This window comes from Pleurodeles waltl, chromosome 2_2, assembly GCF_031143425.1.
Source record: "Pleurodeles waltl isolate 20211129_DDA chromosome 2_2, aPleWal1.hap1.20221129, whole genome shotgun sequence".
In the NCBI taxonomy this organism is placed as follows: domain Eukaryota; kingdom Metazoa; phylum Chordata; class Amphibia; order Caudata; family Salamandridae; genus Pleurodeles; species Pleurodeles waltl.
Window position 1 is genome coordinate 508,758,530 of NC_090439.1, and position 26,251 is coordinate 508,784,780.

The following is a 26,251-nucleotide window of genomic DNA, read 5'->3' on the forward strand; positions in this document are numbered from 1 at the left end:
ATTCATGACTGAAAGGTCATAGTGGTTTCCGAGTCTTATTAATGTCATTGATTAATTTGATTGATTTGCTATTGTGATTATTGAGGTATTGATCTATTGATTGCCATGTGGATTAGTAATCCTGCTCTAAGGTGTCTTCAATCAGGGTCAAAAGATTAATCGGCCTAAAACGAGTCCCAGAGTGAATAAATTATCTAGATTGGGACGCGTTATCACATCTACAACTTGTAGATGCACTCAACAAAAATGAGACACTGCCTTCTTTACATGTGGTACCATCAGATCTACCAGTGACTAGCCTGCTCCAAATAAACTCATTTACAGTGAATGGAAGCTAAGTACAGGCATTAGATATAAGGATAGAACTAGGACCATTATGAGCACGCCTAGATCCCTCAAAAGTTTAATTAAGCAAAGAAGGGGTGTAAAGCCCCACTTGTACAACGGTTGGTGCACCCAACAACACTGACTGAATGTAAAGTGTACACAAAAAAGAACTCAGGGCTTCTCTTTAGCCCTAATTCCAATGGCAGGCCAAACAAGCTATCAAGAAGAGAGATAACCAGCATAATAACAAGGTATGGCATTGTAATTTTTTTGTTATCATGCTGGATCTTTATAAAAAATGAACAAAAAGAAATTAAAAAAAAAGAAGAGAGAAAACCCTTTCTTAGATGGAACTGCTGACAAAACATGTGCCTTGATGGTCAGTAAAACATGGGTCAAATAGTCACAGTAAGAAGGGTTCTGAATTGAGTACAATAGGACATGTTAGTTACTCTTGTAGGAAAGCTTCCTTGATAACAGCAACATCACGTTTGGCACATTTCTTGAAGGACTCCCAGAAAAATTATACATGGAAGACTTCCATGTTCTCCTTGCGTGGTTACTGTTCCAATCTTTCAAAGTGCCAACTCTGTCACTTCCAACATTCTGGATATGTTGCACAAGGGAACCACTTCATGTGTTCCAGCAGATCCACCAAACAAGCCACCAGACAAAACACTGGAACTCGGGACAATGAAGCGCAACTCAAGAGGCTAGAAAGAAGATAGTATGCCAGCAGAAATCCCACAGATCAAACCACCATCAAATCAGCCCTCAACAAATACCAACAAAGCCTGAAAGACGCAAAAAGCAGCACCCTGGCACCCTGCGCAGACAAAGGCCCCCACAAGCCCTGTGGTGCAGGGGAGCCCCAGCTACAGGGTCTCCCTCAGCACAGTACACTGTGTACTGGTGGTAGGCCACTGACTGGGTCCAGGGAGGAGGGGGGGCCCCCTGCAGGTACTTTGCAGGGGTGCCCCTCAAGAGTCGTTACGCCACTGAGACTGCATCAAATCAAGCTCAAACCACAGCAGTTAATTCTTCAGCATCGTCAAATGGTTTGCATGCCCGTCAGCCACCAAGAACACAATCTCCCCTTCCCAGACACTTCCACAACAAGAAATCCACCATCTTCAGTAACTTCGAACTCCAACCCACTGACATCTATAACCTCCACACACCAACAGACGGCACCCACAACCACCCTCTTACCACATGGGAGCAGCTCACCACCCAGGACACCACAGGCCCATAAATTCCATCCACTCTGGAGCCCCCACGGACCCCTGCCCCCACCACTTCTTCAACCTTAGGAGAAATGAAATCAGTGGTAAACTCACCGCCATTCTCAACCCATTCATCACCTCCTCTGACAGACGGAAGCACACAAAGGTCAGACCCCTCCACAAAAAAACATCCACCAACCCAGTGAACTCACAAACTACCGCCCCCATCTCACTGCTCCCCTTCCCCACCAAAGTACTCGAAAAGGCCATCAACCACCAACTCACAGAACACCTGGAGAAAAACAACCTTATGGACTCCTTCCAATCCAGCTTCCTCGCCAACCACTGCACTGAGACCGCCCTGATCGCTGCCACCGATGACATCCGAACCCTCCTTGACAGGGGAAAAACAGCAGCCCATTTCCTCCTCAACCTCTCAGCTGTGTCTGACACCGTATCCCACAACACATTAATCAAGCAACTCCACCATATTGGAAACAAAGGGAATGCCCTCAAATGGATCATATCATTCCTCACAGGACAAACCCAGAGAATCCACCAATGAGCCTCAACCTCTGAACTCAAGAGCACCATCAGTGACGTCCCTCAAGGGCTATCACTCAGCTCCACCCTGTTCAACACTTACATGTCACCCCTAACCAACATTATCAGAACCCATGGCCTCAACATCATATCCCACTGAGCCGACACTTAGCTCATCCTCTCACTCTCAGAAGATCCATCCACCATTAGGACCAACTTCCACAACTGCATGACAGGTATTGCCGATTGGATGAAGACAACTGCCTGAAGCTCAACACAGACAAGGCTGAAGTGCTGATCTTTAGGAATAAAACCTCTATATAGGACAACACCTGGTGGTTCTCCGAACCCAGGTCCACACTGAGACAGCACCCACAACCTCGGCATCATCCTGGACAGCAAATTGACTATGAAATGTCAAATCAATGCAGTTGCCTCTGCCTGCTTCCACACCCCTCCACATGATCTGAAAGATCTTCAGATGGCTCCCCTTGAACACCAGGAAAATCATCACTCAAGCCCTAGTTACCAGCTGGCTAATCTACAGCAACACCCTTTACAAGAGAATCACCACCCAACTCCTGAAGAGACTCCAGATCATTCAGAACCCAGCCCCTAGACTCATCCTCCCCAAACCGACCCACATCACCACCCACCTCCGGAACCTCCACTGGCTCCCGATCCAGAAAAGATGCCTCTTCAAGATTCTGACACATGCCTACAAGGTCCTCCATGACCTAGGATCAGCATACATCAACCACCAACTGAACTGAAGTAAGAAGTAGTTTGATTTAAAGAATTGTACTGCTTATTTAGCTTACTACTGAACTATGTCAACTTGTGGTCCTACAAAGCCAAGGCAGAGGGTATTGTGCAGGGATATCTTCTCATCGGATTTGCTCACAAAATTATGCAACCCACTTCGCTCTTACCTTAGCAAGGAAATTCCAAGAGGCGTAGTGCGCGGAAGACAGGCTGCTTTTCAGCTTCACTGTAGTTAGCATCAAGACAAAACCTAAAATTCCACTAAAAGAGGAACAGAAAAGACCAGTTTAAACACTGAATCACTCAGTTTCTTTCATTTGCGAAAAACCAAAAATCTAGACTCTGATGTAATTCATTTCTAAACTAAATGCAGAGAACTTATACTTTTTGAAGGAGTTTATACAAATTTGTATCAGTCTTTAAAATAAAGCATAATTCACATATAATGACGGAGCAGCTTAAGCTAGCATTTGTATGCAAGCTAAGCTTTTCTTGGCTCCGGGGTTTGTGCTGCAATGTATTGTAAATATCTAGATGCTGAAAATTCTGTTTTAAGGAAGTAGGACTTCAATAAAGTTAGCTAGTCAAGAACTTGGCCATAGGGTAAGCACGAACATCATGAATGGAATAATGTTATGTAAATGCAAGAATTACATGGGGCTAAACCATATTTGTTTCACAAAAGAGGCAACAGAGATACTGCAAAGGTTGCAGATTGGCATGTGTCCCACTCTTCCACTGGAAGAGATGAATAATAGGAAAAATATCTAGCAAAAAAAACAAACAGTAAAAATCATATATTTGTCAAGGGCAAGCAGGGAACCTAATGCAAAATACAAGTATGGGTTTGGATGAGAAATGAAAGTTTCAGTTGCACCCAAAATGTAAAAAATGCCTAAATCCGGTGGCAAATTTAACTGCACACAGGCTAGGTTAATGGTTATATTCTGTTATGTTAATGTTTGGTTATGTTAATAATTGGTTATGTTATGTTATGTTATGATGTTAAGTTATGTTATATGTAGACTTGTAGAGCTCACTAATCACCTGTGAGAGCATCCAGGTGCATGAGCACGTGAGTGGGCCAATGATCCCCACAGTGTTATTCGGAGAAACAGGTCTCAAGCTTCTTGAGCAACTCAAGACGTAAAGAGACGCAAGGAGCCCTAAAAGGCTGGTGAGGTCATTCCAAGTTTTGGGTGCGATGTCGGAAAAGAAGCAACCTCCTTCTTTGTTTTTGTAAATGCAGGGCTTGTATGCAAGCAAGAGTGAAGTAGAGGATAGATGTCTGGGAGGAAGGTGAACGTGTATTAGGTTAAATAGTTCTGTTGGCCCAATGTCGTGTAGGGCTTTGTGAGTGAGTAATTGGAATTGGCTGCCTCAGTAAATGGGGAGCCAGTGGAGTTCCTTGAGGTGTGGTGCTATGTGGGAACGACAGGGGATGTCTAGTATGAATCTTGTGGCAGCATTCTGGAAAGTCCAGCCTTTGTAGGAGTTGCTTGGAGATTCTGGTGTAGAGTGCATTGCTGTAGTCAAGCCTGGTTGTGATGAGTGCTTGGTTGACAGTCTGTCTTGTGTCCTGTGGCAACCACTTGAATATCGAGCGTAGCATGCATAGGATGTGGAAGGAGGAGGTGATGACTGATTTAACTTGAGCCATCGTGTAGAGTTTGTGATGTAGGATGATTCCCAGGTTTCTAGACTGGTTGTGGGTGTTGTTCTTAGCTCTGACAGAAACCAGATGGAGTCCCAGGAGGAAGTCTTGTTACCAAAGATCAGAATTCATGCCCTAGTGGAAATTAGCTTCAGGCAGTTTGTTCTCATTCAGTCCATCATGGTCCAGAAGTTGGTTCTTGAGGTGGCAGTCTTGTCCGTCAGGGAGAGGATGACTTGGGTGTAGTTGGCATATGAGATGATGGAAATGCCTTGACATTAGATGATGTTGGCTAGCGGAATCATGTAGATGTTGAACAGGGTGGGGCTGAGGAAAGATCCCTGGGGGACTCCGCAGATCGGTTTCTTGGTTCCTGATGTGAAATGTGGTACAGTAAAATCATTGGGTTTTCTCATGATGAAGGAGCAGATCCAGTGTAGTGCAGGTCCTTTGATGCTTAGATCATGGAGTCTTCTGATCAGATTGTAGTGGGAGACAGTGTTTAATGCTGTGGATAGGTCTTGTAGAATGAGGGCTGCTCTTTCTCTGTGGTCCAGGATGGTCCTAATGTTGTCGGTGGCTGCAATGAGTGCTGATTTGGTGCAGTGGTTTGTTCTGGTCAGTAGGTGGTGGGTCTCTAGGGGGGTTGCAAGTTGTTTGTTGACGGCCTTCTCCATCACTTTGGCTCGGTATGGGAGCAGGGATATTGGAAAGTTGTTGCATAGTTGGTTTGGGTCAGCTTAAGGTTTATTGAGGAGTTTATTGAGGAGAGCACGGACTTCTGCGTGTTTCTAGTCATCCAAGAATGTGGCAGATGCAAGGAAGGTGTAAGTGATGTGGGAGAGGGCAGTGCCGATCTTGGAAGTTCCCAAGTTGCAAATGTAGTGGGGGCATGGTTCCATGGGCCCCCTGAGTGGATGGTCTGCATGATTGACGCAGTCTTGTCCCTGGTGAGGGGTGTCCATTTGGTCAGGTGATTCTCTTGGTTGGTGGTTGGTAGCTTGGCAATGAGGTCGGCAGGGTCTAGTTGGTGTGGGAAGTTGCTGTCATATTATGACAGTGTTTTTCAGATATCCTCAGTCTGGCAGGGAAATTGGGTTAATAGAGCTTGAGGGAAAAATCACTAGAATAATGAAACACTTTTGCACCCAAACACCTTGAATACTTTTCTGTTATAGTGCAGCATTTACACTCTGTGAGGCTGGGAGATCTTTCTGAGCTCCTTCCACTGTAGGTGTTTTCTTTATATCCAATTTTATTTCATTTAAAAGGATAACATGACGGTGAGTACATGGCAGCACGATCGGTTGAAGAAGATCGTTACACTTCTTGCAGTTGACAACACTTCCCTCTTCCCAAACCAAAACATAATTACCCTGCTCAGAAATTTAACCCATGGTGGGCCCACCATTTCCCCCAGATTTTCTCATATTTCCGAGGGCAGCAACGTCCCTCATAGATCGGCTTTTCTAGTTGAGAGCACCATTTCGAAATCGACGGCACCACTGGGCTTCTCCAAAATTGTGCAGTGTCTCATTTGACCACCAGACACGCAACCCCCACAAATATTCGATCAGATCTTGCCCCTCATAAATCTTCCAGAAGGCCCAACAGCGCCACCCTGACAGTCAAACTCAATGAACACCCCAGAACCTCAGAAATCTCCCGATCCACGCCCACCCAGAAGGGACTCACCCCTGAGCAACCCCAGGCCATGTGCAGTTGATGTGCCTCTAGATGACCACATCTCAGGCAGCCAGAAGGGGTCACCAAACATATGCGTTGTAGGTGCAGTGGGGAACGATATGTCATGTGATTTATCTGCACCATCCTCAATCTTGCAGATATAGCCAATTCTCTAGGCGCGAGATACGCCACCCTCTAGTCGTCCTCATCCAGCTCTCCCACCCAGGTTGTCCAACTGTCCTGCAGCCTGTTGAGGCCATCTGGTGCGTTAGTAAGCAGAGAGCGATACATTTGAGTAATGGCACCCTTCCCCAGGCATCCAATGAGAAGTTTCCCCTCAAAAGGCCTATATTCAGGAAGGGACAAGTCAGGCGGCAGGTGGGCCTGCAGGGTGTGGCACATCTAGAGGAAGCAAAATAACTGGGTAATGGCCGAGGCATAGTGGTCTTTCAGCAGCAGGAAGGACATCAAACGATCGCCACTGCACACATCCCCCAGGTAGGTAATCCCAATGTTATCCCATTGCCTAAAACCCTCCAACCCAGATACCTGCTGCAACCATGTGCCGGAACCAGACACGGGGTACTAAGTAGGGTAAGTTTGTCAGGGCATACAAACAGCGGGGGAGACAAATCATTTTGAAGAGGGCGTTGCAAACTAATGCGTCCAGTGGCAGTCAACGCCAGCGGGTCAGGTCCCCAACCAGGGTGCAGGACAGGGGCTAACAGTTTAATTGCCAAGACAGGTCTGGGATAGGGGAAAGATGGACTCCCAAGTATTCAAAGGCGTTTCGATTCACGGGGATATCCAGGCACCACTCATTTCCCTCTGCACCCCTCACACCTCCACCAGGAGTGACTTCCTAGGGTTCAAGCGCAGCCCACAGGTCTCACCACGTAATGTCAAGAGCTCAAGACAACGGGGTCCGGAGCTCTGAGGCTTCCCCAGAAACACCAGGATGTCACCCACATACAGGTACACCCGGTCCTCGTGGCTGATCCCCCATCTCCAGTCACTGATAAGCAGATCACAACATAGGAGGCATGCCAGCGGCTAAATGGCAAGGGCAAATAACAGGCGGGACTGGGGGTAATCCTGACGCGTTCCCCGTCTAATCAGAAAGGGATCTGACATAATACCATTGACACGCACCTGTGCCGAGAGGTTGTGGTAAAGAAAGTGGACCATTTTCCTAAATACCAGGCCAAAGTCCATTCGCACCAGGACCTCTTCAAGAAAGTTCCAAGCTAGGGTGTCAAAAGCCTGGTGAATGTTCACCAGGAGGAGTGCCAACCCATCCTCCAGTCTCTCCATCTGCGAAAGCGACAACTGGACCAGCAATGTGCAGTGGTACATGCTCCTGCCCGGCATAATAAGGCACTGAACAGGGTGGATGAGATAGGACAATGTGCGGGCCAGTTGGGTCGGCAAGACCTTCGCATATATTTTAATATCTGCATTGATCAGCGAAATGGGCTGGTATGATGAACATTGGTCCCAGGGCAGGTCACCCTTGGATATGACTACAATAGTGGCGCAGTCAAGGCCCGGGGCAAAGGAGCCACGCTGGAGCGCCTCTTTATAAGCATTCACCAAGTGAGACACCTGGTGCGAGCAGAACCTTTTATAGTATTCAGCGGGTTACCAATCAAGGCACGGGGTTCTCCCGGACTGAAGACCTGAGATGGTGTCTTCCACCTCCTCCTCTGTCAAGGGTAGGTCCAAACCTTTGGCCAAAGACGTTGGAATGGTGGGCAGTGGAATATCTCCCAGGATGGGGTTTTCCAGTTCGTCCATGGGCTGGGGGACTTGTGCGTAGGGATCCTTATAATAGGAGGAAAAAGTGTGGGCAATCGCCTGTAGCTCCTCCTGTATAGAGCCAATCTGATCTTGGATGAGCGGTACCACCCGGGCCGAGACATCACGAGTCGCCAACCAATAGAGCAGGTTTCTGGTCTTATCGCCGAGTTGGTAGACCCTTTGGATCGAGGCCTGCCAACATTGTCTAGCCTCTGCATTAGACACCTTCTGGAGCTCTGCACATAAGAGTGCCAGCTGTCTCCCTGGCTTTTCCCCGTCTGACTGCGGGCTTAACGCTCCAGGTCCACCATCTCGCCCTCCAGCTCGGTTATCTACGGAGATTGCAGGGCTTTCCGCCGCCTGACCTACCCCTTGATGACGCCCCTCCAGGAGGGTTTGCTGGCCGCCCAGAGAGTCACCGCCGAAGCCACTGACCTAGCATTTTCGCGAAAGTAGTTTCCTAGTTCTTGATCTATGAAGCCAACACAGTCGGGGTCTTTCAAGTACCATGTACTAAAGCACCACATTGGGTGCAGGGTGTGCACAGGGGCGCCCCAGCTCAGCAGGACCGGGTCCGAGATACTGATGGTAAGAATCTGAACTGAGGTCAAGGCCAGGAGATCCACTGCCGGGAGTGGATCTATCCGCACCTCTGTATGATGGGCCGCGAACTGGTGGGTAAACGCTCTCATTTGCTGGTGCCAAGAGCGCCACGCATCACATAGGCCCAAGGAGTCCGCCCATGTCGACAGGCACATCGATACGGCCCACCGGCCAGGACGGGGGCAGTGGAGGTATCCTGGATAGGATCCGGGACCGCATTAAAGACCCCCTACAACTGTAGGACCCTGCGGGAGGGACAGCAGCAAGTAGCGTAGACCTGCCCGAGTGGGCTGAGGAAGCTGTGGAAGAACATAGCAGGAGATCAGGTTGACTTGTCTGCCAGCCAGGCAGCCTTCTAATCTGATGTCCATCCCCTTGTGGTCGGCATGGACCCTGGCCACCAACATGGGCAGCGACCTATGAACCATGAGGGCCAGCCCCCTGGAGGGCCTGGAGAATCCTGCGTGATACACCTGGTCATAGCAGAAGCAACCGAGAAACATACATTGGGTCCCCGCTAAGTGGGTCTCCTGCAGGAGAACAATACCAGGGCGATATCTCTTGATGTATCCCAAGTGCTGATCTCTTAATGTGGTCTAACAGACCACTGACGTTCCAAGAGAGTATCGTTAACATGGTGCTGATTTGTAAATGGGTGCTGAACACAACCAAGGTCCCTAATAAGGCCCGCTACCATAGGCGCCTAGAGGCAATGTGTCAGCATACATGGCACTCACTGTGTACATGGTTAACTTAGAAGAGAAATAGTTAACACAAAAATAGCAACACAACACAACTCCCCATAAACCCTCCAACACCCCACACCCCATACTTCTACCCTTGAAGCAACTGTCACCCTTTAGCAACACATTTGTAAACCAGCAAGATAGAACAACTTGATTTTGAGGGTCCTCAGAGCTTAGCAGTGCCTTAATTACAGATGTGCCACTTGGCGATAGTTATTGAAACAATATGAAGAAGTTCGGGTCACCCAGGCCACAAACCGCCTCAGGCCCAACAGCCCAAGCAGCTGCCAGGTATTCCGGCCCAGGCCCCAGTCTCCGGGCCACCCCTCTTCTTTACCAGTCCTCATCGCCCATGATCAGTCCAAGGGGATCAGCGTCTCCTCCGCCAACGCAAAGAGTGCCTGGGTGGCCACCAAGGCAGTGTCCAGAGCCGTCTCCACACGCAGCTCATGCAACAGTGAGATCTCCAGGCGTCCTTTCTGCTCCCCAGCCTCAGCGAGTGACTTCCTCGGGCCAGGAGATGGGCCCAAACAGGATCTCCGTTGCCTTTCACAAGTCCCCCCGCCCCAGCTCCGCAGGCCTCAGGGCACGGTTTTCTGCAGCCCACTCCCCTGCCTGCTCAGAAGTATCGAAGAAGTACGTATTGGATTGAAAAATTACATTCAGGCGGGCAGGGAAGAGCAGCATGTAGCGAAGATTCAGTGCTCGTCGTTTCTGTTTACCAGCCTCAAATGACCTGCACTTTTGCTGCACTGCCCTGGAGTAGTCTGGAAAAATAAAGATTTTAGAGTTCTGGTACCGGATGTCCACCTGGGTCCTGGCCTCGCGTAATATGCAACACGGTCTCTAAAATTCAGGATCTTCAAGATTATTGGTCGGTGCAGAGTGCCGACCGGCGGCCGAAGCGCCATCGAGAGAAGCACACGTTCTATAATGAAGGTGGAGGATCATTTCTCTGCAAGCACCCAGGTGTGAAACCACCCCATAAGCGCCGCAGCTAGATCGGGAGCATCCAAAGTCTCTGGTAGGCCCACCAGGTGCAAATTGTTGCACCTTGCCCAGTTCTCCACATTTTCTGTTGGTCTGTGCAGCACAGCCATCGAAGACGTAAGTTGCGAGACCTGGTTCTTAAGGGCAGCCAAATCATCTTCCGTTGTAGAGATACGCTTTTCAGCCTCATTGACCCTCCTCATTACTACCCACAAGCCCTGCCAGATCAATGAAAGGTCTATTCGGAGTTCGTCGACCTTGTGTTCCATGGCTTGAGTCTTGGATCGCCTTAAGGATGGCACCAAGGTCCAGCTGAGATGCTGCAGGCCCCAGGGAGGAACAGGCTCCTCCAGCAGCACCGTCCACTGTGGGGGTGGGGATCTTGTGTTCATCCATCTTTGTCTGGGCCTGCACGGGCGGCGACGGCCTGTTCCAGCCCATGGCAAGGCTGTCTGGCTGTCCCGGGCCACAGAGGCGGAGGACAGCAGGCCCAAGCGGTGACTCTCACCTGCCCGTGGCTGTGAGCTTGCATTCAGACTTGGCCCGGGGGACCGCCGCCAGCCACCCGGTCCTCCACTCAGTTGCACACTTGTCAGTCAACTGCGGCACACCGCACCCAGCCGGAGGAAGGAGCCACGAGGACACAAGGCCCACCAGGCTGCCGCCCAGGAGGCACCTCAGGCGCAAAGCACTGGTGGCCCTCTCAGGCCCACATCGGTGTCCAGGGCCCCCCCCACTCTCCACCTCAAGCCACTTTCCAACTCTCCCTCCGCAGCCAGTCATACCTCTCTGGCCGGCTCCTCCTGCATCTGAGGAGTTGCCAGTCCGTGTGAGCCCAGATGACCTCCTTGCCTCCGTCCACCACAGTGCTGCTCACAGAGAGGAGGGAAGTCCACGGAAGCCCAGATGTCCCCCTTACCTTCGTCCTCCACAGTGCTGCCCGAAGGGTGGGGGTGGAGGGAGGGCGGGGGACAGGACCCAGCCTCTAACCTGCACTGGGGCAGGGCCTCCACTACTACCTGGTCTGTGCTGCCCACACATCCCCTCCGGTCACCCCCCCTCACTTCCAGTCCACTGCCGCTCCGTCCTCCTCCGTCTCCCGGGACGCTGTGGTTCCAGGAACTGCCAGAGCCCAAGTCCATCTCACACGGAGCCTGCCATCTTAAGGCCAGGCGGGCACCTTGGGTAGGCACCGGGTGCCAGTTTAACTGCTCTTCCGCCCAAGGCGGCTGTGTCTGTCCTCTCCCCTGACCACCACAAGTAGTTCAGTGGCCCCGAGACCATCAGGGGCCACTCGGTCAGGCAGGATTCGGGCAGATAGGCAGCAGGCCATGGGGTCTGATTAAAACGTGGCCACCATGTTGACCTGCGTAGCCACCCCCCCTACACTGTGGGTGTTTAAGAAGGAAATATTATGGGATTTATTTGGATACTAAACACTAAAATGAACATTATAAACCTGGTCACACTATGGGCCTTATTTAAAGTTTTACAGCTGTGGAACATCACATGGGGCTCATTATGAACTTGGCGGTTCAGACCACCATGCCGGCGGCGGCAGAAAAGACCGCCAGTGGCATGGCGGTCTGAACCGCCATATAATAAACACAGGGACGGCCGCCTGTGACGGCCCTCCACCACTTCCAGGCTACCGCCGACAGGCAGTCTGACGATGGAGGATTACATTATCCGACAGGGCAGCACTGCAAGTAGAGCTGCCCTCTGGATAATGTATCCTGTTTCCCCCAGCCTTTCACTGGCGGGTTCCCCCAGCAGGAAAAGGCTGGCGGAAGGGGTGCTCCGGGGCCCCCATGCAGTGTCCCATCGCGCAGGTCAATGCTGCGCGACGGGTGCTGCTGCACCTGCCGCACTGAGGCATTGACGACGGCTCCATGTGGAGTCGTCGGCAATGTTCCGGCCCTGCATTCTGCTGGGCCTGCTTTCCCAGCAGAATGTTCATACTGCGGCCGGCGGGGTCTCAAGGGGGGTGGCAGTCTATGGAAAGACCACCAGCATGAACACAGTGGTGTTTACCGCCTTGTTCATAATGACCCCCTATCTCTTGTTCACCATATAGAGGTCCTATACACTTTAACCTCGCCCAACAGGACATCAGATATTTTTTTATGGCTATCCTACTTACCCTAAAATCTAAGTAAGGCCACCATGTCAGTTCACATATTGTTAGGGTCTTTGGGGAGACTCTGGGGTCTTCTCCCACTTTGCTCCACCCCTGTTGATGGACCGCACTCTTATCTCATAATGGTGATATTCAGGCACCTCAGCAGCTACACTGCCCTGGTCAATAAATATACAGTCTCTTTTTGCAGGTGACATGTTGCTGAAGGTCACTGGAAGAAATTCCCATTGTTTTGGAGGTTAGTTACTAATCTACTTAAAGAGGATTGTTTTGCCCTAATCCTTTTGTTTACACAAGTAACCCTTCAGTATCTCTACAAGTAGGTTTGCATTGTTGAACTGTCCCCTCTCAAGACTTGCTACGAGGGCCTGTAATAGTTCTACTTACTGCATTGTGATTCCATCCCAGATACTGTACCCTCTTTCGAGAGGTACTGGACAGTCCCTTTATGCTCAATCATCTAATTATAGTGGAGGCTGTAAAGATGCCTTAGCCTTACAGGTGTATACATCTGATGTAACCTAGCCTGTCCTCCTTGTTGTAAAGTGCCCTTTCTGGATGGTTGCCCCCTCCCCTCACTTTTTGCTGCTTGATGCTGTTGTTTTTGATCTGTGTAGCATACCCTTAAACAGTATGTTGGAATGCATAGGCCAATTGGCAGGACCATACCACCTCTGTAAGTCCTAGTAACTGGTACCAGTGCTACCCAGGGCAAGGGTCACCAGGGCTGCAGCACCGATTGTGCCACCCTAGGTGGCCCAAGTAAAAGTGAGACTGAAGAGCCATGTCAGCCTGTACTAGCAGCCTGCTATTCAAGTGCAACTCTGCCCACACCAGGTGCAGGCAGAGTCCTTTTATTGCCCATGGTACAGGTCATTCATACCTGAGGCAGGCCTCCTATAGCCCAGGAGGCAGGGTGCACTGTACTATGAGTGAGGACATATATGCAGGAGCATATATGACCCAGTGATAGCATTTAAAAAGTAATGCTACTATGAGTAACCAGTGGTCCATAGGATAACATGGACTGGCATCTGGGCAGTTCCCAGATGTCCAGCTCCGTGATGGCCTGGCCGATTCACCCCATGTTTGGTATCAAACACCTTGCTTTTTAACCCCAAGCACGATGCCCATGCGCAGGATTAACTAGCATGTGCCTTGGTGGCAGCCTTACAGGGTGCCCATCAAGTTACCATGCTCTTTGCTATTTTGGCGGGCTCTCTCAAGCCTCTGCCACCACAGACAAGAGTCTCCCCTCCTGCTGATTGTGACAGCACTTCCACAAGACGGAGAGAAAGGGCTGGGCAGACAGGAGGTCACACCTCCTCCATCCCAGGCTGGCTAGTGTGAAAGGTAATCAAGGGAGTGAGCCTCAAAGGTTTCATCTACCCTTGAAATGTAATTACTTGTCCCCCACTCGAGGACAAAGGTCTTCCCGCCTGTCCAGCCGACAGATGGGAAATTAGCTATGCAGGAGGCGTACACCTCTAAAAGGTTAGCCACCCCTTTACGGTGGGCTAGGAGGTCTTAACGGCCAAGAGAGATTTCTGCCATCTCGGCAACCCTTAGGTTTAGTGGATTCTTCCCTGCAAAGAAGAAGAGGCAGAAAGAAGACGTCATCACCGACAGAAGGACCTGGACTCCTGCTGCAGAACGAAGAGAGGACACAGAAGTGACCTAACGAGACCATCACTGGAACTGAGTGACCGACGTGTGCCCGTGGTGAAAGCTCATTGGTCCAACAAGAGGGACCCCAGTAGACACCGAGAAGCCAAGAAAGGCTCCCCTGACTGGTGTTACCATTCACCTGTAAATTGCAGGTGTAAACGCTGTGTTGAAGTCGAAGAAGTGTGACCCGACAGGCTACTTGTGAGTGAAACTAAAGAAACTCGGTGTCCACCATCCAGAGAGTGAAAGTGAGGTCTCTGCTAAGTTTCAAACCTCTACTCCCTGTCGGACGTCGAAGTGCCATAGGACCACCTTTGCCGCTACCAAGGCTAGTGTGTCGCCAATCCAGAAACCGTCAGCCACTTGGACATCACTGACTCCAGAGCAAACCCCCAGCGTAGAGACTGACGTAGGCAACGACCCCTCTCCTGTGGTTCTGCATCCTGAAGAGAGTGACGTCAAGATGAGCAGCAAAGCAATTTTGGCGTGACCAGCTCTTGTGATTGACAGCTGGAATCCAACTCTGCACCCGGAGCCACCAGACATGGTGGCGAAGTTCCAACTGTTGATTCCTGGTCCTGGCCCCCAAAGACCTCTACAGCCAAAGGGTAGAACGTGTGTCCACCCCCAAGTACCAGTTTGCCAAGTGGTGCAAACGTGCCAGCAGCCGGGTACCCCGTCAGCACCAAGGACAGCCAATTCATCTCTGGACACGGGCTCCCTGGGCAAGGTAATAAGAAACTGACTGTTGACTCTTGCTCTAGGGTCCAGCAGAACCTTAAGCCCAGGCGGCACCCTGCAGGTGGACAAGTGCACACTTTGATTTTCTCAACTGACTTAAAAGGGAGCCATTTGAACAGTGAAATATCCTATTTTCCAAAGCTTTTATAACTCCGGTTGTGTGTAACTTAAAAATTAGCTTTGGTGTCTAAATGTATAAAGCTTATATAAAAAGCTGCTTTATTTTTCTAAATTGGTATCGGAATTCTTTCGAGACATGTCATTTACTTATCGTCCATGTTGGTATTGTGAAATGCTTTACACATGTTACTCTAAGTATCATGATTGCTCTTTGCCATACTACCAGGACTAAGCTAAGGTTTACTGGTGTGAACCCGAAGTCCACTACTGTGTAATGAGCTAGTATTCCATGGTAAGACTCCCCAGTTCTACAACATAATACTGCCACCTTGTTACACTCTTCTACTTGATATAGTGGATATTTGTAAGAGTACCTCCTGTAGTGAAGCCAAAAAAAGACATGACAACCTGGACTTCAGATCCTGTGCTTCTCTGCCAAGAAACTAATAGCATCACAGCTTCCTAATTCTTGAACTAAGAACATCTCATATTTGTGATGTAGCGTTACTGCTGTCGGCCCAGCGTCAGGGTCCAGGCTCTCCCAATTTCAACCATGTGCCAACTCGGAAAATGGCCCAAGGCACAACACTTTATTATTCACTCAGCGCTGAGGCCAGAAATGCTCCCCACCAGTGTTTCATTTGAAAACAAAGGACTAACTAAATAAATAAATAAATAAAACATTAAAAAGCTAAGTGCAGTTGCTAAAACTGTCCTCAGGAGTTTGCCATTAGTGATGATGATGTGATGCAACTTGTATTGCACACAGTTACGCCTGAGAGTGTCCAGACGCAGAGCACTGTCTGACACAGAGAACCAGATGGAAATTAGTCTTGCACAAAATGCCAAGTTTTCTGCCTTTTTCTAAATGTAGTGGCATTACTTAGAGCTTGGAGCTCCAGAGGGATCTTGTTCCATGCAATGGCTCCTCGATAAGTGAGTGATCTTCCTCCCGCTCTGGCCCGTCAAATTTTGGGGATTACAATTAGCAGTCTGTTAGCTGATCTCAGTTTTTATTGTATGTCATAGAAAGTGAACCTAGCTCTGAGATAGATGGGCCCAATCTGGTACAGAGCCCCATGGACCAGAACTAACACTTTGAACAAGGTTCTTTTCTTGATAGGGAGCCAATAAAGATCTCACAGATGGGAAGACATCTGTGCTCTAATCAGCAGGTTGAGAAGTAGACTAGCTGTGGCATTTTGGACTACTTGAATCTTGCCCTGCAGCTGTTCTGGCAATCTGAAATGTAAGGCATTGCCGTAATCCAATTTGGAAGTTATCAGGGCCTGAATCAACGTCTCCTTAGCTGAAAAAGACAAGAAGCGCAAAAATGTTCTTAAAATATCCCAATACAAGTGCCAACCACGGACCTGATTTAAGACTTAAAAGACAGATTGTAATCAAATTTGACCTGTAGGTTCTTAACTGAGCCCTCCTGCAAACCTGGAGGGAAGCGTCTTCAGGCCAAAAAGTCTTCCAAAATTCATGTGCTGTATTACCAAAAAACGAAATTTCAGTTTTGTCTGCATTGGACTTGAGTTGGTGTGCGGCCATCCACTGAAACACGGCTGTCAGGAAGGTTTTAGTCTGATCTCCAAAGATCTCTTCTCACCTACCACATGAAAACAGCAGCTTCCTATTATCAGCATATGATATAATTTTCACCCCAAGGGCTTCAGGAATCTGGGCCAAAGGAGTAAGATACAGATTGAATAAGGATGGACTTAGTCCCGAGCCCTGGGGAACTCCCATTGTCAATCCACATGGTTTTGAGTAGAAAGGAGGAATCCAGATTTGTTTGCTTCTATCTGCTAGAAAGGAAGCAAGCCATTCCACAGCTAGTTCTGTTAAACCAATGGCCTGGAGATGCGCTAGAGGTCTTGAGTGGGGAACCATATCAAAGGCTGCTGGTAAATCTAGCATTATCAGCACAGCCTTTCCCCCAATATCTAAAGTGCCTTTGATATGTTGAGACCTCCATAAGCGCGGTCTCTGCACTAAAGCAATGCCTAAAGCCTGATAGACAGAGATGAAGTAAGTTACTGGCTTCCAGATATAGGAAAAGCTGACAGTTCACACGCTTTTCAAGAATCTTGGAAAATGCTGGAACCAAGGAGATGGGCCTACAGTTTGAAGGTATACTGGGGTCTGCTGATGGCTTTTTTTTAACCAAGGGTGAAATTTTCGCTTACTTCCAGGAGGAAGGTACCGTCGCGGTTGCTAAACACATATTAAGCACCCTGTTAACGAAGGGGTTAATGATGGAGGCCCTGCTACTAATAGGTTAGGCAGGCAGGAATCAGAACCCGAGAAACAGAGTTGCCAAATACAAAGGCTGCCTAGTCCAGATTACATCTCATGGGTCTTTCTCCCACCTCCCTATTCTCTGTCTCCTTATATCACAGGTTCTTTATCACCCCTACTTTTTGACACTATTTTCAAAATCACAAAATCAAATCAGGGTTTATAAAGCACAGCTAATCACCCATAATGGTCTCAAGGTGCTAAAGGGGTTTGTCCTCTGAGCATCAGTTGAAGAGACAGGTTTTAAAGTCCTTCCTGAATTGAGGTAGCGATGGTGACTGCCTGAGTTGCAGGAACAGGGTGTTCAGGCTCTTTGCCGCAAGGTAGGTGAAGGATCTTCCACCAGCCAAGGCCTTCCAAATGCGGGGTACGGTGACTAGTGCTTGTTGAGCGGAGCTGAGAGGTCTGGTGCGGGAGTAGGTGATGCAGTGGTTGAAATAGGCGGGTCCTAGGTCCTGGAGGGCCTTGTAAGCATGGACGAGGAGCTTGAAGTTAATTATTTTCTTAATGGGTAGAGTGGAAGTCTCTTAGGTGATTGGAGAGATGTTCGCGGCGGGGAATGTCAAGGATGAGCTGTAATTTCTTCAGGGTTTTCTGGGTGGTACCGGCATAGAGGGTGTTTCCGTAGTCAAGCCTATTAGTAACCAGGGCATGGGTTATGGTTTTGTTGCAGTCCTTTGGGACCCATTTGTAGATCTTCCGGAGAAGTCGGAGTGTGTGAAAGCAGGAGGATGCAACTGAGTTGACTTGGCGGGTCATGGTGAGCGATGAGTTCACGATGAAGCCAAGGTTGCGTGTGTGGTTTGTTGGGGAGGGGGGAGGTGTCGAGGGTCGATGGCCACCAGGAGTCATTCCAGGCTGATGTGGATGTTCCCAGGATGAGGATCTCAGGCTTGTCAGAGTTGAGCTTGAAGCAGCTGTCCTTAATCCAAGCGGCAACTGCTTCCATCCCGTAGTGGAAATTCTTCTTAGCCGTAGTGGAGTTTTCAGTCAGTGAGATGATCAGCGGGGTATCGTCGGCATAGAAGACGATGTGCAGCCTATGGTCCCTGACAATAGATGTGAGCGGGACCATGTAGATGTTGAAGAGTGTGGGGCTCAAGGAGGAGCCCTGTGGAACTCCACAACTGATCTCCGTAAGGCAGGAGTCTGACTCTCTGTGTTCTGCCAGACAGGAAGGAGCGCATCCATTATAGGACCTTTCCGCGGATGCTGGCTGCTTGGAGCCTGGAGCAGAGGGTGAGGTGATAGACTGTGTGGAAAGCGGCAGATAGGTCCAGTAGGATGAGGGCTGCTGTATGGTCGTGGTCGAGGAGCGAGCGGATGTCATCTGTGGCAGTAAGAAGGGCGGTCTCCATCCTGTGATTGCTTATGATTGGGAGGTGTCTAGGATGTGGCTGTCCTTGATGTGCTTTCTGAGCTAAGCGTTGATGGCCTTTTCAATTACTTTGGTTGGGAATGGCAGCAGTGATGGGGTGGTAATTCTAGAGGTCCTGGGATTCCGCTGTGGGCTTTTTCAAGAGCATGTTTCAAGCTCTCTGAGAAGGTGGCTGTCTCTATGGAGCAGTTGAGGGTGTGAGGATGTATTGGCCTTGTTGAACATATGATGAGGACAGGGGTCCATAGGGGCTCCGGAGTGGATGCTGCTCATGATGGTGTAGGTCTCGTCCATGGTGAGGGTGGTTCAGCGGTGCAGGGTCTGTGGTGGTTCGATGGGTAGGATCTGGGGGGTTGTCGGAGGGCTCGGAGGGTCTTGGGGTCTGAAGCGGTTGTATATATCTTCGATTTTCTGATGAAAGAAGTTGGCTAGCCTGTCGCAGATGTCTTGAGATGGAGGGATGCTTGCTGTTTCTAATTGGGGTTTGGCAAACTCTTTGACCATGGCAAAGAGCTCTTTGGTTTTGTGAGCAGTGGCGCTGATACGGTCCTGCAGGATGGCTTTCCTGTTGTCTCTGATGAGGTGGTGGTGGGATTTGGTGGCATCTTTAAAGGCCTTGAAGTCTTCCCGGGATTTGCTGTTCCTCCACCTTTTCTCTAGCCATCTGCAGGTGAGCCTGGAGTCCAGACCTTTTTGAGGTGGTGTTTCGCCCAGGTCTTACGGAGAGATGCTAGGGTGTTGGCGCAATCGGTGATCCATTATTGGAAGTTCCATGCTGACATGTAAGAATCTGCATAGGGACTTACTGAGGGTGTTGGAGAGCTGTTCCTCTGTGAACTGGTTCCATTTTCTGCTTGGGGCACGGAGTGTGTGGAGGTGGATGGTCGGTGAGGTGTAAGTGAAATGGATGCAGTGGTGGTCAGTCCAGTGAAGTGTGGAGGTGTCGTCGACGGTGATGTTGTTGCTGATGGAGAAGATAGCACTGAGGGTGTGTCCAGCGACGTGTGTTGGTGAGATGATCAGTTGCTTGAGTCCTATTGTGGTGAGGTTGTCGAGCAGAGAAGTGGTGTTGGTGCTGTTGCGGTTGTCAATGTGGTAGTTGAGGTTGCCAAGGAGGAAGTAGTTTGAGGAGGCAAAAGCGTGAAGAGAAATTATGTTGATGATGGAGCCACTGAAGGCTGGACTGGGGCCGAGTGGACAGTAGACGAGGGTGCCACAGAAGGCTGACTTGGGTTTGCATGTATCTGGAAGTGGAGGTGCTCCATGGGAGCGGGGTGTTCTTTGGCGCTGGTTAACACGCGGAGGGAGGATTTGTGTATGATGGCCAGGCCACTGCCAGAGCAGTTTGTAATTGCTGGGGATGGGGATGGCGATTTCCGCTGCATATGCTGGATTTGTCCAAGTTTCAGTGAGGAAGGTGATGTCTGGGCAGGTGGAGTCCAGTAGGTCCCAGAGTTCCGTGGCATGTTAGTGGAGGGAGCGAATGTTGAGGAGGATGCAGCTGAGACGCTCCGGGTTGGTGTTCGATGGCTCAGCAGTGGGAGGGTCCAGTGCTTGCTGTAGGGTGAGGGTGAGGGTGTGGTGGCAGAGGAGACAGGAGAATGGTCCATAGATCTCTGGGTGATGGCAGGCAGTGGATCGTCCTGTGTTCAGCACGTGGAGGGTCTCTGAATTGTAGCGATGGAAGGTCAGAGGACCAGGGTTTCCCATTATGCTGCACCTCCTAGGTCTCAGTCTCCATAAATGGGTGCCTGTATCAACCCCACCCTTACCACCAACACAAAAGAAGCACTGCTCCCCTTACAGGACAAGTGGGAGAGAGTTGCCGGCTGTGAAGGACATGTATTGAATAGGTCAAACACTAACTCAGTCAAACCGCGTTCGATCTATGCCTGGCATATACTGACTGAATACAAATTCAACCATAGAACAAGTGACAAAAACTCAAATGCATGCATTACTAAACCTGATAGCTGACCCAGAAGCTTGTCAATATGTGGTACATACTTACATATAATGTGTAAGCATCTGTGACCCAAGGTTTCCGGTACCCTGTCTTTCTTTTGTGGGAAATTCCTGCTAATGCCCATATCCTTTTGCACAGCAGTAGTCATGGAGCCACATTCTTTGCAAATTTCAAACGATAATTATCCATTTTGCGTTTTTACTTCTACATGCACAACTTTATGCTTGTTAAACATGCTACTAGCTAATGCCCCTATTACGAAACGCCCACGTAGACTCCCAATGCTGATTTTCTTGTAAGCATTGCTTGTTCCTTTACTTGTTGTGTGCTGCAGTTCTGTTTTTTAATTTGAATACGCAAATGATTTAATATGACTCAATGTATATTCTTAGGTCTAGCAAAACAATCACCAGGCCAAATATGTTCAATGAACACAGATCTGTCGTTGTCCCTTGGTGCTCCTTCAAACCATTGGCTGGCATACGCCAGCCCCTTTTAGTCATTGGCTTGAGACTTTATGAATTATATCTGGGCTCAGCTTATGCCTTTGGCTACAAGGATATCTCTCTCTTTTTGAGTACTGCCATTGATAGGCATGAAGAGCTATTTTACTTCTTAAAATTACTCTCAATCATTACAATATTTGTCACAATCATTTATCTCACAAATGCATTTAATACACAACACCTTCTATTTCATTCATTTTCATTGTAACAGCCATTTTCAGATGCTTTTGTCAGCATTAAAGGATTCGACCGTCCAATCTCCAGAGGGACAGTGCTGCCTTTCTAAAGTTCCTTGAAACTGACCAAATAAACCAGAAATTCAGTTGACTCACTTGTTTTTGATTCTTTGGATGCTATAATCATATAAAGTTCAAAATGCTTTGTATGCGAGAAACTGAAAAAATGGAGGAATAAAGAGCCCTAGGTGCTGGAGAAGGGCATAGACAGGTGCATGGTCGCAGACACTCTCCATTTCATGGCAGAGGTTGCCTGCAGTGGCATGATAGAATATAGCTTTATAACTGTTTTGCTTTCATCGATGACCGAGCTGACAAAAATCTCTAGAATGCACTTGTCAATTCAAAGAAGACATTTATTATTTCACCAGGAGGTTCCTAAAAGGAGATTAGCATGTTGAACGCACATGTTTAAAAATAGTCACAGCAATGAAAGGAAAAACATACCAAAATGATTCTCCACTGCAATGTACACCGCAAATATATGTATTTATATTATAATGCAAAGCAAATAATGAAGTAAAAATTCAGCACCTTAGGGCATGAAGCTCTTCATTTTTCTCATGCCAGCAAGATGATGACCCTGTTCGACTGCGAAAGAGAAAGAGAGCTCCACCCTCACGGGAAAGATATCAGGCATCTGACGTCCAGAATCCTGATTGAGGCCACTCACACTCTCACTGTCGCACTGGGTCTTTTTATATCTTAAAAAACCAAAAGGAAATTTCTGGAAAAAAAAACCTGATTTTCCAATTCAAACATGCTGGCTAGTTCAGGTCAGGGTTGAAAGAAATAGGTTGGAACTGGCCAGTTTCCCAAGGTGTCTCTCCCAAGCCTAAGCCATTTCCTGCTGTACCATGAACATCAGTCTAGTACATGCTGACTGACTAACTCCTCCATATTATGTACTAGCTCTTCGGTGATAATATGTCCTAGCTCTTCTGTGAGAAAAAACACGAAAACAAGACAGAATGCAATGTGGAAATTTACGAGCAGCTTTAACATGGCAGTGTCTAATGCTACGATAAAGTTAATAGGCAGAATTAATCTAAAGCTAAACTGAATACAAAATGTAGTCTGTAACTGGTGAACACTGGACAGCTAGGCCAGGTGCAAAGTGGTGCAACACAAAGTCAGTGGTCAAAACACATATATCACTACAATAACCCGCACTAGCGGGCTAAACTTGTCATCAAGGGCTCGCTCCAGCGTTAAAGGTCGGGGCCGAAGGTCAAGGGCCTTTACCAAGGGAGCGGGCCTATAAAGCAGTTAAAACATTCTGCCCCAACAGGGCAGAATGTTCTATTTAGTAAAACAAAGGCCTCACTGAGCCTAGGGGTTGCAATCCCCTCAGGCTCTGTGAAGACTTTTTGCACAGTTGTTGCTGTAAACGTCAAACATTGGAATGTTGATGCTCCGGGCTTTTACCAACTATTAGAAGCCAGGAGTTACTCCATTGTCTTCAAAGGTGCGCTAAACATTCCAGTAAACTAATATAAGGTCATTACCTGTCCCACTTCAGTGTCAGCGGGTCAAGACAATCTTCAATGAAAATATTGGTTTTTGAGTGCTTTCTCTCTTCTCTGGGCTGCATGACACACATGTAGACCTGTTGTTATAACACTGTGCCGTGCTGCATAAGAAAAGGCAATATTTCTTACCCTTCTGAATATATTATTGGTACTACTGAACTGAAAATGGAAATAAAATTGATTATTTAAAAATCCAAAGTATAACAAACAACTGTACTGCCAATTTTGGGGAAAGAAAATTCAGAATGTGATCAGTTATTGTACCATATTCCAGAAAAAGAGACATGAGGGTGTACAGGGAACTCTGTAGGCAAGTGAAGTAGTGTCTGCTCCACCCTAACCATTACTCCTACAGTCTCTCTTACTTTGGCCAACTGCACTGGGGTGAAGTGGAAATCGTAAGCCTTAATGACTGAGTTAGTTTGAAGCTGCAGTCTTTTTAAAAACGTAACCATATAGCAGAAATCTCATAGGATGCAAGAAATAGAAGTGGTCATGCAGAAAAAAAGGCCACAGTAGGCACATTCACCAAAACTAAAATAAAAGATCTCCAGATGACATAAATCTGAGCATCTCTCACGACTAAGGTGGATGCTAATCCCCGATCATCTTGGTGCCAGATTAACACCAATAATTATCTTTGAGAGGAGCTTTCTGGAATGAGAACAAAACAGAATTTCTACCAATGTTGCTGACAACTACTTTAGCACCATTTCAAAAGGTGACTGTCCTCTATGCTTCACTAAATCAACCAAGTAGGACCTACACTGTAGACATTGCCCTGTCTATCACTCTCATGAAAGACAAATGTTTAGAGAGTTTATCATTCACTGATAGGTGTAGGTCGAAGCCCATCATTACGTGTTTACATACATCTGCCAGTCAGGAGAGTAGCTATAATATCTCAGGTGCTTTTTGAGCCATCCATAAAACACATGTACATTTGTGAACATACATACATCACATGGTTCTGAGACACAACGTGTCACTGCCCGCAAAAAATGTTTCAAAGATTCTAGGGCTACAACAGCAGAGCATAAGGAGAGTACATACCACAAGACAATTGAACAGCAGAATAGACCCTGGGAGAGAAGTCCACAGAAGATCTTGCTTTAACTTCAGTGGCTACTGGGAATGAATTGTAGGTCATGGAGGTAATTTGTCCCATTGCGCATCCAGGCCTGAGTCAAGCAGAAGATGAGGAGTCCAGCTGCCCGTAAAACTCCTGTGAGTTTTGGAAAATAGGGCTAGCGAGTGTCCTTCAGGTGTTATTGCAATTGGAGAAACTACACACTGACAACACTGGCTTAAAAGAAGGCTATGAACCAGTATGAGTTTGTATATACAAACACACAACACGCACAGACACCATGATTCCCACAAGTGGACTAGTCCATGATATGGGGTTTGGTTGTGCACTTCAGTCTAATGCACGGTGTGCCCTACCACACAAAACCCAGTAACGGAGCAGCTCTGTTGGGTAAGAGGTAGCCAGGCTGACTCATGAAACACTCCAGGTCTTCGAGGAGGTAGCTAAGCAAATCACGTCAATCAAGGGCAATTAGGATCGAATTAGCAGTGTAAGAGATTACACTGTTTGTAATCCTTCCCTATGCCCTAAAGAATGGAGGAACACTATTTAACCACATGTTCTCATCCTGAACATGGCATTGCTGACATGTAAAGCAGCATTCCAACATCTGCTAGAAAAGCTTTGACAAAAAATACCGAAAATCAAAGTCACTAAAAATAAAACGGCTGAGAAAGGATTCAATAGATATCATCAGGCCACCATTACAGGTTTATACAAAGCAAATAACGGGTCCACCCTAACCAGGCAGAATGAAGGGCTTGCTACACGTGGTGGTTCCTGAGGGCAATTCTAAGTCACACGTGACATGTTACAACCTTTTCGTTCCCTCGTTTACGACATTCTGTCAATAGGTTCCTGGGGCAAAACCAAGGCATGTTAATCTGCCGGCAGAGAGGAACGGCGCGCTGGGTAATCACCACAATCTGCAAATTGCATGTTAGCACAATAGAACTTTACTTTGCATTCCGCAAGGCAGGGTTATGTGAAAAAATACAGATGTGAAGCCATCACAAGCCAGAGAGCGTATGTACGTCATGGCTAAAAACACACAGGTACAGGGGTTTAAGCATGTCTCTGTGGCGCACGGTGGAGGCATGGGGGTGAGGTAGAGAATCCTCTAAGGGGCCCACATTCTATGCAGTTCTGTGCGTTAAAGAAGCCTAGGGGGTACTAGCCACATTCTGCAAAGGAAACTGCTGACAGTGACATTACTTTGTTGCATTCAAGGCAGACCAACTGCTGAAAAGCTGAGCTCATCACAACATGTTTAGAGACCACAATTGAACACTCAGTGACATAGACATTAAAATTGAGAAAAATGTGTGGGAACGCATATTCATGGGTCACAGAAGTGACATCACCATGTAATTGATAATACATCAATTGTGTGCCCTAACGTTACGAATGTAAGGTGGAGCATCTAAATCATATTATTGAAAGTGGATGCACAGTAGATGATTAGTAATTGCACAAGGAAGATGGAAAACTGCTGGTGTTAATGATGTACACTTTGTCAAGATTCTGTAGGTTTAATTGGTATTCAATTACTTAATCGAAGGGACATTCTCTTTAGTCTCTGAGAGTAGATTCCCCTTGAGACTTGAGGGGTATCGACCTCTCTACTCTTTAGCCCTTTGTGAGACTTTAAGCTACGAAACGCCTCCCTATATCAGAACTTCTACTGAGGTTTCTGCTATGCTGACACTTTCCTATAATTCCTGAGACTTAATTAGGATTTCCCTTCAGTGTAGTTTGGGGTACTTAGATTAATTTAGATCCCCAATGATGAGCTGAGAGGACTGCAATTTATATACTGATCATAGATCTTGTTTCTTATCTTTTACATTGCTGTAACTGAAATTCTTGTGTGCCTTTAGCCTCATTCAACGCTTTAATTCACCTTTGGTGAATCTGTGCTTATAAAGCATGTTTTTGAGATTCATTTACATAGGTTTGGCCCTCAATTTGTAATAAACTCTTGAACTTTACTCTCAGTCTCTCGGATTTAATGTGTGACCAAATAGGTTACACTGTTAACTTGATTTAAAGTGTTGATTTTAATTCCCCTTTACCCCTCGGGACTCCTAAAAAGGTCTGTCAGAAGAAGCGAAGCAAGAATATGAGCCCCAAGCGTCTTCATATGAAAGAATGTAATTACCAGAATGCACGGTGAGCAATACGCGAATGCTATAAAATGCAGAGACTAACTTGCTTTCTTTTAAGG

The 26,251-nt window shown here is 47.8% G+C and overlaps 1 protein-coding gene across 1 annotated transcript in view; it reads right to left on the reverse strand.

The window, feature by feature from the left end:
* TMEM241 (transmembrane protein 241) overlaps positions 1-26,251 on the reverse strand; it is a 533,877-nt gene that overhangs the window by 182,357 nt on the left and 325,269 nt on the right. Inside the window, exon 13 of the mRNA XM_069220019.1 lies at positions 3,029-3,122. Within this exon, the coding sequence (XP_069076120.1) occupies positions 3,029-3,122 (94 nt within the window). The remainder of the gene's footprint in view (positions 1-3,028; positions 3,123-26,251) is intronic.